Source organism: Schistocerca cancellata, chromosome 6, assembly GCF_023864275.1.
Source record: "Schistocerca cancellata isolate TAMUIC-IGC-003103 chromosome 6, iqSchCanc2.1, whole genome shotgun sequence".
NCBI lineage: Eukaryota > Metazoa > Arthropoda > Insecta > Orthoptera > Acrididae > Schistocerca > Schistocerca cancellata.
This window is the reverse complement of record NC_064631.1, coordinates 582,567,295-582,580,291: the sequence shown is the minus strand read 5'-3', so window position 1 is coordinate 582,580,291 and position 12,997 is coordinate 582,567,295. Positions and strand designations below refer to the sequence as shown.

The window sequence follows — 12,997 nt, the reverse complement described above, 5'->3', positions numbered from 1 at the left end:
ATATTAGCGATCTCGTAAGCCATTAGACATTGCGAGAGAGCAGAATGGGGCACTCCAAAGAACTCACAGACTCCGAACGTGGTTAGGTGATTAGGTGTCACTTTGTCAGAACCGAATTGGCCCCTTGTGGGCTTCTGGTGGCGTCTGTAGCTTGGTCCGCAAGGACATTGTTAGTAAATGGGTTCCCCTCCATACCACTCTGGAAGCAATTGCTGTCAGGGTCCATATGACCACTCCAATCACAATCTGTAATCTCTACCTCCCGCCTGACAGGCCGTCCACATCCCTTGCCCTAACCACCCTTCTTCAACAACTCCATTCTCCCTTCCTGCTACTAGGGGACTTTAATGCCCACAACACTCTTTGGGGTAGTGACACGTCTACTGCCCTGGGCAGGACAGTTGAAGCTGTTCTGGCAGGGCCTGACCTCTGTCTACTAAACACCGGCATTCCCACACACTTTAGTGTGGCACACGGCACTTTATCTGCCATTGACCTCCCCCATCTGCAGTCCGGTCCTTCTTCCCCCCCCATTCAGTGGGGTATCCACGATGACTTATGTGACAGCGATCATTACGTGATTGTTTTGACCTTCCTTCAGAGTATTTCACTCTGCCACCCTCCCAGGCGGGCCTTCAGAAAAGATGACTGGGGTGCCATCTCCTCTGCTACCATCCCCCCTGTACTACAACACAGCAGTATTGATGAATGTACACAGACTTTGACTGCTGTCATTCTTTCCGCAGATGTTTCAGCCATACCTTCTTCCTCGGGTTTCCCCCATCAGAATATGGTCCCTTGGTGGACTCCATAAATTACTGCAGCCATTAAAGATCACCGCTGTGCTCTTGCACACTTCAAGCGGCACCCTTCTACTGCTCTCCTTCTAGTCTTTAAACGATTCCATTCCTGGGCCCGTTACCAAATCAAATTTCAGAAACGGATTTACTTGGAATGATACGTGGCTGCCATATGACCGCACACCCCCTCTTCACAAGTCTGGGTGAAACTCAGGCAAATTTTTGGTCATCATCCTCCCACCGGCGTAGCAGGAATTTCTGTGTGTGGCCTCTACTCCTCCTGAAAGAGCGCTCGAACGACTGCCTTTGTCTTTCATTTCTCACTGCTTTGAGCCCTATAATACCCCATTTAGCGAGTGGGAATTCGCCAGCACCCTTGCCCTTTGTCCTGACACGGATTGGATACACAACCAAATGCTCCAACACTTATCGGTGGTTGGGCACCATCGTATACTGACCCTTTTCAACTATCTGTGGAGTGAGGGGGGTATTTACTACCCAGTGGCAGGAAAGCATTGTTATTCTGGTTCTGAAGCCTGGGAAGCCACCTCTTCAGTTGGATATCTACCGTCCAATTAGCCTTACCAACACACTCTGTAAGCTCCTTGAATGCCTGGCGAGTCGGCAACTGTTTAGGATCCTTGAATCCCGCGACGTTTTGTCATCGATTCAAGGTGGTTTTTGCTGTAGCCGCTCTATGGTGAGTAACTAGGTCCACCTGGAGTCTGTTACCCGGATGGCTTTTGCCCATCGGCAGCACTTCATTGCAGTCTTCTTTGACCTGCATAAAGCCTACGACACCGCCTGGCACCACCACATCCTCACCACCCTTCATGAATGGGGCCTTCATGGTGCTCTGCCTCTTTTTATCTGTAACTATTTTCCTTGTCACTCTTTCTGGGTCAAGTTGGTTCCTCCCACAGCATTTCCCATCGGCAAGAAAATGAGGTTCCACAGGGTTCCGTGCAGAGCATACCTCTCTTTCTCATAGCCATTAATGGACTGGTGGCGACTGCTGGTCCGACAGTGTCCCCCTCTTTGTATGCTGAAGACTTTTGTATCTACATCGTTTCCTCCATCATGGGCACTGCAGAACACCATCTACAGGTGGCAATCTATCTGCGCAATCTTGGGCTCTCTTCCATGGTTTTCAGTTTTCGGTGGCTAAGTCGTGTGTCATGCATTTCTGTCATCACCGTACAGTCCATCCCCATCCGGACCTGTTCCTCGATGGCCAGTCCCTTGAGATGGTGGACACCCATCGCTTCTTGGGTCTGGTCTTCGATGCCTGGTTGACATGGCTCCCTCGTCTTTGCCAGCTGAAGAGGACATGCTGGTTACATCTCAATGTTCTTAGATGTCTGTACAATACCACCTGGGGTGAAGACCGCTCTATTCTACTGCGATTGTACAAAGTGCTGGTCCAGTCTCAATTAGACTACGGGAGTCCTGTCTATGGTTCTGCGTCACCTTCAACATTGCTAATATTAGACCCCATCCACCATTGTGGGGTACTACTTGTGACTGGTGCCTTCCGGACTAGCCCAGTGATTAGCCTTCTCGCAGAGGCGGGGATTCCACCGCTGCGAGTTTTGCGCCAACAAAAACTGGAATCTTACACGCTCTGCATTCGTTGCACCCCAAAGTACCCTAATTATGATCTCCTTTATCCAGACACGGAGATCAACCTTCAATGGCAGTGGCCACGATGTGGGCTTACCATGGTTGTCTGCATTCAGTCACTTTTTTCTGAGCTCCAGCACTTCCCTTTACCACGTCTTTTCTCTACTCACACATGTACCCCTCCATGGTGCGTCTCTCGGCCACAGCTCTGTCCTGATCTCTTCATCAATTCAAAGGATTCTGCCCCTCCAAAGGCCCTTCACCACCAATTCTACTGTCTCCTCAGTTCATTCCAAGGTTCAGAAGTGATGTATACTGATAGCTCCATGATTGCTGGTTACACTGGTTATGCTTACAGATACACGATACATATGGAAATTCGTTCCTTGCCAGATGGCTGTCCGCTTCTGCTCAGGACTGTCCTTCACTATCTGTGGTGACTCCTTGAGCAGTTTGCAAGCTATCGGCCAGTGATTCCCTCACGACCCGCTATTCATAGCTATCCAGGTCTCCCTTTCTCTCTTTGATCAATGTGGATGCTCAGTGGTTATCATTTGGACCCCAAGCCATGTTGGGATCCCTGGCAATGAACTTATCGGTCAACTGGCTAAAATGGCTACTAACAGACCATCTCTTGCTATTGGCATTCCAGAAATACCTACTGGACTGTCCCAACTTAATTGCCCTGTAATGGACTCTTAGCTTTCCTGGCATGCTACCCCTGCATTAGCTGACAATGCCTCAGCGGCTGATATCGTTTTATGGTTTCTTCTTGATAGGGGTTTTTATTGCTTTATATAAGAGTGGGTACTTCAAACTTATTAGTGGGTGGAGGGGTTGGCAGGCCGTCTTCTGCCCCCCTTCACCCTGATTGGACTGGCTTCCACTGGGCTTGGTGGTTCACCCCCACCCTCTGCCTTCCCACTCCTTTCCTTATGGGGTCTGTTTTATCTTGAGTGTCTGTCTTGTCTACCTGTACTTCTTCCTTCCTGCTCCTGTCATTCCTCGCTTTCTTTCTCTCCTCTCTTCTTCTGCATTCTTCCTTCCTTCTCTGTCAATTGTTTATAATTTTATGGCCACTGTAATTCCCTCTTATAGTGTGAGGTTTTATCGGGTTTAGTTATTTCAAGGTCGGAAGGACTGATGACTGCATAGTTGGGTCCCTTCTCCAATCCAACCACCAACGAACTGAAGGAACATCCGGATTTTGAGATGGATGGAAGCCAGTCTTTTAATGATGGGCCAGCAGCAGCAGAAGAAGCAAAGAGCAGCCCGAAATCTCAAGAATAGAAAGAAGTGATGGAGAGAGAATTGGAATCTTTATCTCAATATGAAACCTTTGAATGAGTAAAAACACCAGCACATAAGAAATCATTACAGGCAAGATGGGCATTCACTTTGAAGAGCCCCGAAAATTCAACACCAAGATATAAAGCACAACTTGTAATAAAAGGATATTCGTAAAAATGAGGGGTACATTACAATGAAACTTTTTCACCTGTAGTCAAGTATGCCTCATTGAGTCTTTTGGCCTTGGCAGCACAGCGAAATTTAACAATTCATCATATGGATGTTAAAACAGCATATTTAAATGGGAAATTGGAGGAGGCGATATATGTCATTTCTCCAAGAGAAGTCATGAAAAGCAGATCAGAAAGGGAAGAGATCTGGCGTTTGCGAAAAAGTATTTGTGGGCTTAAACAGAGTGGACATGAGGAATCGATGTCTACATAAAACTCTAATAAATGTGAATATGAAGCAATCTAAGGCAGATCTGAGTATATACTATAAAAGGGGAAGAGAAGGAATAGTAATAGTAATAATAATAATAATAATAATAATGTCAATATGGGTGAACATCTCTTTATCCTGACTGAAGACGAAAGCCAAATGAGAAATTTTAAGAAACAACTGCATACCAAGTTTAAGGGGCATGATTTGGAAGAAGTTAAATGTTTTTTTAGGGGTGCAGATCACTAAGGATGAAGAGAGACAAGACTTGAGCATAAAATCAATCATCATATCCAAAACAATCGTTAAGAAATTTGGCACGAGTGATTGTAAAACCATAACTACTCCAATGAAAGGAGGAGTGAAGTCAAATATAAATGAGACAGATACTGAATGTGATAAGAATGTTCCGTATTTAGAAGCAGTAGGGAGTCTGTTATATTTGTCTCAAATGTCATGACCTGACATTGCTGACTGTGTTGGTGACAAAAGCAGATATTGCACAGACCCAATGGAATATCACTGGAAAGCTGTGAAAAGTTTATTCCGATATCTAAGAGTAACTTCAAACCACAAATTAAAATACCATAGAGAAGGTAATGCATAACTAGAAGACTACAGTGATTTGGACTGGGGGAATGAATTGGGAGATAGGCATTCCACTACTGGTTGCTGCTTTAAATTAATGGAGGACCTCATTTCATGGTACTGTCAAAAGCAAAAAACTGTTGCATCTAACACCACACAGGAAGTATTGTGGCTAAGAACATTAATGTGTGAAGCAGAACCCAATTTAATCGTGGAGCCTATAATGATCTTCTATGACAATAAAGGAGCCATTAACCTAGCCAAAATTGATGTCACCAGTGCTAAGACAAAACATATTGATATAAGGCACCATTTTATTTGGGACCACAGAGTGACAGAACATCGCCGTGGACTACCTGCACACACAAGACATATTGGTTGATCTTCTGACAAAACGCTTGGACAAAGAGAAGTTTCAACAGGTTGTAGGACTATTTGGTTTATCTTGTGAAGGCAAACCACGAAATATATGTTCAAAGAGGGGGGTGTTAGAATTGTGTGAACAATATGTTTCTTGCTTCAAACTGTTGAAGAGAAATTTGGGGATGGTGATTGCATCTTTCAACATGATGATCACCTTTTCATAATGCATGGCCTGTGGCGGAGTGGTTGCGCAACAATAACATCCCTGTAATGGACTGGCCTGCACAGAGTTCTGACCTGAATCCTACAGAACACCTTTGGGATCTTTTGGAACGCTGACTTCGTGTCAGGTCTCACTGACTGACATCAACATCTCTCCTCAGTGCAGTACTCTGTGAAGAACAGGCTGCCATTCCCCAAGTAATGTTCCAACACCTGACTGAACGCATGCCTGCGAGAGTGGAAGCTGCCATCGAGGCTAAGGGTGGGCCAACACCATATTGTTTTCAGCTTCACCAATGGAGGGCACCATGAACTTGTAAGTCATTTTCAGCCAGGTGTCTGGATACTTTTGATCACATAGTTTACAGCTGTATGGATTAACCATAAGACCTCTGCAGATTTACTTTTACTAGTCTTAAAAGGTAGCCCCACTTGTTTTGCTTTTATGTATATCTCACAAGGGTCCTTGGATACACTATAATTTTGTATTCCCTTTACCATATCCCTTATTAAAGACACGCTCTTTCTATTTAGGTGTCCAAGTTTTCAGTGCCATAAAAAACCTTGCACTGACTATACTGAATGGCTAATATTTCTAAGTTTATTGTCAATGGTATCCAACTTAAAAATACCCCTTTCGTTACTTGCTGTAGTTATTATAACTTCACCATTTTCGTTGATTGCTCTTGCTCCGTGCATGTCAAAAGTGACAATTTCCCCTACAGACAGGAGGTTAGTCGCGACTGTTTTTACATAATGAACATCATGTGCCGTAACCGTTTCGGGTTCACCATTTACACTTACATGTAGGTCTAGCTTCCCAGCCAAATGACACTGGAGCTTGCTGCCATCAGCAGTAGATATTCCCATATGAGTCTTGTCTTTTATCATCATAAAGAAGAAATTTGCCTTTAACAATATGCACAGATGCAACCGAGTCTAAAATCCATTCCAGTTAACAATTACCCACATCTTCAAAAGAATACAAACACGAGTGTGCCTATTGGTCCCTCTCTCCGGGCTATCAGCAATATACCTCTTTTGCTGCATGTCTGACCTTGGGTTTACTTTTTCTCTGCACTGGGATGCAATATGCCCCTTCTTCTGACAGCTGTAGCACCCCACTGATTTCTTCCTTTTGTTTTCTGAATAAAGAGCAGATGCAGTTTCCTTCTCCAGTACATGACAGCTTGGAGTACTCTTTACATCCTGTAGAATTTTCACTAACAGTGTCGCCCGTGATCGCTATAACTGAGGTTTCCAGCTCCATGATCATAGGTGCATACCTTTCGCTCAGCCCTGTCAACAGCGGTGTCCCTATCCATTCGATAGCAAACCCAATGCTTCACATTCAGTTTGATGTGGCTATTATTTTTGTTGACGTATTCATCTACACTCTTGCATTTGTCCAGCTGAGTGGTAATGAACTCATGTGATAATCTTACTTTCCTTGTAAGACCTCCATCCTCAAATGCACTTTGTAATTTGTCCCAGACTTGTTTTGCTTTTTCAACGTGAACATAATTCACCGAGTCAACCAGTAATATCAACTTTGATTTTGCTTTCCTATTCTTACTTGAATAATTCTGTTCTGTGGATTTAATTTTCCCATCCACCACATCCCACGTATCTCCAAACGTAAATACACTTCTACTGCAAATTTCCACATTGGCTAGTTTTTGCAACTTGTAAGTCTTTCAATCTGCAGAATTTGTGCCATGCTCATTTTAACAGTAACTTTGATCTTTCTTAACGTAAAGAATAATATCGAAGAATAATACAAAATAGTTGCGTTCGTCTTGTAAGGATAACTCTTACTTCACACAAGTGCACTACTTGGAACTTTTCCCATACTTTCTCACTACTATATTATGGATATACTTATTCCAAATGCATTGCTGGACCTATAACCTATTAGGATCAAAACAGTTGAATAAGTAATAGTGAGGAAAAGACACTTAGTGCCATTAATTATATTTCCACATACAGGTAAAATACATCTAACACAACAACCAAGGAACATTATATTACACACATAAAACTCAGAGTGTACAACAGCACCAGAGAGGTGCATTTCACATGATGCACTTTGCCGCCGTCTCACACAAAATATATTGTTCATGCTATTCCAACAGTTACTTCACAGATAAAGTTGTCAGCTTCCTGGGACATGCTGTTTACCACTAGGTTGCACACATGTATTTGTACATGTAAGTGGGCAGTTATCGTACTTCACAGACAGACGGTGCCCTCGAAGACAATTACACACGTCACCCATTTTGTTTGTAAGGACCATCTGAAGAGAATGTTTGACCATCTAGCACATTAAATTTGTTTGTAAAGTGTTGAAATACAAATCAAAGGTGAAAATCCTAGTTCAAGAGGCTGATCAAAGGTTTCAATTAAGGATGTTTCTCCATTATGGTGGGGTGCTAATTTGTTGGATGCTAAGAAAAAAAAAAGCAAAAGTGATGTTTTGCCTGCCACAAACACACACAGCTGCTCTATTCAGTTTTATGAAGGATGATTTGATGCTTCACAAAGCAGATGCTGCAGCGTAGCAAATTACTACAAACTGTCATCTTGCATTGGAAACAGCCTGCTGTGGAGCCTGAAGGAGAGCAGATTTTGATTCTCATGCTGGCACAGCTGACACTGACTACGGGCCGGGTGTGCCAAGTACTTGACTAATGCTGCGTGCGGTATATTACACATACTCCCTATGAATCTGAAGAAGAACTACCAAATATTAATCGATATTTTTCATATTTAATATACAAATTCCATGGATAACACAATCATAATGTTAGAATTTCAAATCAACAACTTCAACACTTTCATAAATATAAATTTTTACCTAAAACAAATAATAACTGTGCTTGCATTCTGAAACTCCGTTAGGGACTGTAATGTATTCATCTATAGTATCAATTAAAACTATAACCAAGACAACAGGTCCATATAATCGATTTTTTTGGAATTGTCTTTAGTTTCATTACCACAGATTTCTGGAACAATTAAAAGTAATTTGGCAAATTATTGTTTCATTGTGTTTTGGTCGTGTCAGTGTCTTGGAGAGACAGATTGAATGGAGGGCATACATAAAGGGAGAATGTGATATTTTATTAGAACTATGAAAATGTATGCATGATAAAATTATTGTGCAATACAGGAATTTGTGACGTATGTCCAAGTGAACTTGATTCTGTTAAAGGCAACCAGAAGGGGTGTTGAGCATTACATTTATTTTTGTGAAAATATATCTAACTTTCTTTTCCTTAAATTTTATTTAGTTTTGGAATTATGAAATTTCTGGTCTACATTTCTTTCTGTAATCTGATTGCCTGACATCAGAAATGCCTCGAGTACAGAAGTGCTCAAGATGATCTGATTGGCTGCTTAACAAGCTAGCCTTAGGAATTCAGCATTTCCTGCATGTCTAAGTGGGTCTTTGTGCCTCAGATCTACAAGTCAATGCAGTCGCTTGGGAGCCATCTTCTGGTAAACATCTACGTTAAATCACACTAATCAAATTTGGATTAAAATGAAGTAATTAAAGTGTTTTACCAGTTCTTGTGTCGTTGATGGAAAGCGACAACAATACTGAGTATTTTGTGAAAGTTTGAGCTTGGTGCCTGGTGCATTTCAAGAGATACTCGTGTGTGAACCTTTCATGTTGTACATAAAATCTGCGAGGCGTGTTTCATGCAGATAACGAGGTTTTATGGTGAGAACTTCTTTACAAGAAGCCAACTGAATGACTGAATGTTTAACTTGCAAATAATTATGGGTCAATGATCATTCAGAATGTTCACAATATAGGTCGAACTTTTAACACAGGTAAACTTTTAACACTGTCAGTAACATTGTATAATTGATGCTGGGATATCAAATACAGACCAGATAGCCATTTTCCATCTTTTAAAGACAATAAACCAACTTAAGGAGAACTTTAGACATTTGTTTCTAATCAGTCGTGCAAGAATCCCAAATGCTTGACAGTTTAACTAACTTTCAGCTATCGCCCATGGACTGCAGTTATGTGGACTTTGTTTCGTCAATGGTGTTTTTGTCAGGTAAACCAGTATCTAACATCACAGAGTGAAGGATCAGACAACCTGAATCCCATCCAGGTAGGCAGATTGATTGTTTAATGGATAGTTAGGGACCAACCTGTCCTGCCGCAATGCGTGTAAGGTCCCACATTGTACAGCTTGCATACACCAGAAAATTATTTAAACAATACAAGAACTATGACTGGCAGGGTACCCCGTCACTGGACTGAGACTGTTCACCCTATGAACTATGACAACGTACAAATTCTGGTATCTACATCATTCTTCTTGGATTCAATCATCAAGAATGCTATGGGAATTTACCTGATGAAAGACATAATCACAATAATGTTTTCAGTTTGGATGCTGTGTGAAATCTGGTGTTTATGTTGATTAACTCTTGTAGACAAGAACAGTTTGTCCTTGTTACTATGGCCCAAAGTTTATGATCACAGTTTATAACTAACAATGCTCATAGTGAGGGATATGCAGCCAAGACATGTCTTTGCCACCCGAACAGCTTTTCTTCAGCTGATACTGTGACTAAATGTGAGTTGGTGTGACCCAAAGGGTCTATAAGGCAAACAGGAATCCTATACCATTATTACTAGGCCTCACACAGAAAGTTGCTAGATGTTTTGCAGCTGAAATATCACGCGAGTAGAACTAGTTACAGGTGCTGTCTCAGAACTTCTTGGTTATCAGGCTTCTCTGCATGCTAGTCACCTGTGCTGTGCCTAAACTACGTGGTGAGTGGTTACTTTTACTCATTACATTATTTTATTCCAGCCAGGACTTTCCAGTATCATTTCAATATTGCCACCCTTTTCTTCCTCTGATCTCTTCTTTTCACTCAAAATGCTTCACCTTCCACCTGCAGTGGAGGGAGCCACATGCTCCACACAATCAGTCTTATTAACAATCTCTATTGTTGATCTTCTCTTTCCCCTCTCCACACCCTTTTCACATAACCACCACCATCAGATAATTGCTCGCCCCAACTTGACTGTGGAGCATGCTCAAACTTTTCTACGTAGCTGTCTGTTACTCAAGACACGTTTGGCGATTAATGACCTATTACCAGACAGTCAGTCTTGCAATTTTCTTTCATTTTTGGAAAACTTTTATTTAAATTATTCAACATGTGTTAATATAAAGAAGGGTGTAAGGAAGGAGGGAAGGAATGGTGATGGAGGGGGGCAAGAGAGATTTTTAGAAACTTTTTCCACCGAACAATGTGTGCTTACACATTATGAACTTTACTATCTAAATATACTTACTTTTTAAGGGTAGAGCAGAACTTATGGAAAAAAAAAAAAAAAAAAAAAAAAAAAAAAAAAAAAAAAAAAAAAAAAAAAAAAAAACACACAACACAAAGAACATAACTGAAGGGTTTTAAAACAAACCAACTTCATACAGCAATTTAAGGATATTTAACAACTGTCCTGTAGTTGAATCATACTCAGCCTTTATAAAGTAAGAGATATAGTAGGAAACTGGCCTGTCCTTCAGATCTATTCAGTGATTTTATATCCAATAGTTTAGCACCCCAACTGTTTTAGTACAATGCTGAGACTACTAGAAGCAGATAGACAGATAAGAGTCACACCTAAATTGGAACCAAGGCTCTCACTGCTACTGAAATTATGTCGATATCTTTCATCACCGAGTGAAGTTTGATGGACAAGTCGCCTTCTGTAGTTAATAGATCCAAATTTTCTTTCAATTCCACAGTCACTGCCAGTGGTATTTGTCCTAAAAACAAGAACAAATAATAACGCTAATATTATGCTACAGAAAGCAAAAACAGAAAATATTGGGACACAAAAAATTATTAACACAATTTCTATTTAATGCACACAGTACAAAATGCAAGAATTCGTATTCAATCCACAGTTATAAAACTACATTCGTTATTACTATCCTATTATGTAGCACATGTAGTCCATTGTACTGTGTGTACACTGTGGTGAATAGTGAAAGAATTATATAGCATATAAAATGGAAAGATTACTATTTCTCCTATTACTCATGAAAGATTACGGAGTTCAAGTTTCTCACATTCATTCATAAACCATATCATTCATTTCTAATCAAATAAGTATATGGAATAATGTTCAAATAACTTAAATCACTGATGAACCTAAAAAATTTATCCTTTGAAAAAAATTTCCAATTTCCAGGCACTTATTTTAGGCACAGAGGGGAGCTGTCTACTTACCTGCAAAAAAAAAAAAAAAAAAGGTAGGGCTAAGGACAAACACTACATAAATTTAACAACTGCTAAATTACCAAGGGACATATTTTTTTGCCAGTGCTTACTTTTAGGAGTTGAAATTCCAAGTACTGCAAACAGGAACATTCAAAAATAGAAAAAAGTTATTTCTAGCTTAGACTTTTTATGTTCCCTCCTCAAACAAGAGAAAACAAGGATGAAGAGAAAGATGTCAAAGAGAGGCGGTGCGGCCTATGTGATGTACCAGGCTTCATGCCTCTTGAGGTGTTCTACAGAGCATGCTCAGTAACTGGGTATTTGGATGTTCATGAAAGGACATTTCTTCTAGATCCATTTCTGTGCTCGGTTTGTTTAATACTGGTCATTCTATATGAACTATCTGTGAAGTGGACACGTTTAATTTGTAAACAAAATGCATGGTTTCACATGTTGCTGTGCTTTTGATGTTGTTGGATTAACTGGAGTAAATAGCAATGGGTGGTTGCATGGAACAGTTTTTTCAGCAGTAATGATTGTACGGGTGGGTACAATGGAGTAGTGATGGTCATAATGTCTGGCAATGACATTACAAAGGTTAGGAAGGTGATGGCTCCAATGCCCCAACCAAACACATCTCAATTCTGGTAGACCAGCACCTCCAACCCACTACATGGAACCTCCCAATCTACATTAAAGATTTGAACCATTTCCTGGAATACCATTTCCTTCATCCTATATGGGACCTTGCTTGTCATCATTAATGTTATTTCATTATGCACAAATTTTCCACATACAAATGGCCACTCAGCTTTAGCATAATATAAACATTCACAAGGATCACCTATCATTTAAATAATGTGACCAACTACCAGGTCACAAGAAAAGCAAGTCTGGCCCTCATAAGGTAAAGCACCCAGTACACATATTGGTGACTGGACACAACATCTAAGGAATTGCTTGTACTCCACTTACAACAGGCTGTTTTCCTCTTGCCTGATTTTTGGGAGTGGATACATGTTGCCTATTGAACTCAAGCAGACCAATCTCAGTGCAGTACTACAACCAAACAATCCTCCCAAGTTTGAACATCTAGCAGCGAGAGAACAACAACCACAAGAAGAAAAACAATGAACCATACACAATTTCATGGTGAAAGAAATTGACACAATCAGTAAAATGTTCTGGGCTATTATGTGGTGGTCAAACAGATTCCACATTAAATCCCAACATTTTGTCCCCTTCTGTGGAGGGCATTTTCAAGAGAGATTGTAGCTTCTTTGAATGTCCTCCGATTCATACCCCAGTTCACTACTGACTGCAGCAAAATTCCATTTTTGCATGCTTCAGCGCATGGCGTGACATCACGTTTTGAATACCCAAGCACAACTGGCCATTGTTGA

General features: G+C 41.0%; 1 protein-coding gene across 2 annotated transcripts in view; it reads right to left on the bottom strand.

Annotated features, from left to right (window-relative positions):
- LOC126191437 (CDK5 and ABL1 enzyme substrate 2) overlaps window positions 1–12,997 on the bottom strand; it is a 172,930-nt gene that overhangs the window by 135,062 nt on the left and 24,871 nt on the right. For both annotated transcript variants that reach the window (XM_049932312.1, XM_049932313.1), the window contains exon 2: window positions 10,992–11,137. In XM_049932312.1, coding sequence (XP_049788269.1) covers window positions 10,992–11,137 — 146 coding nt within the window. The remainder of the gene's footprint in view (window positions 1–10,991; window positions 11,138–12,997) is intronic.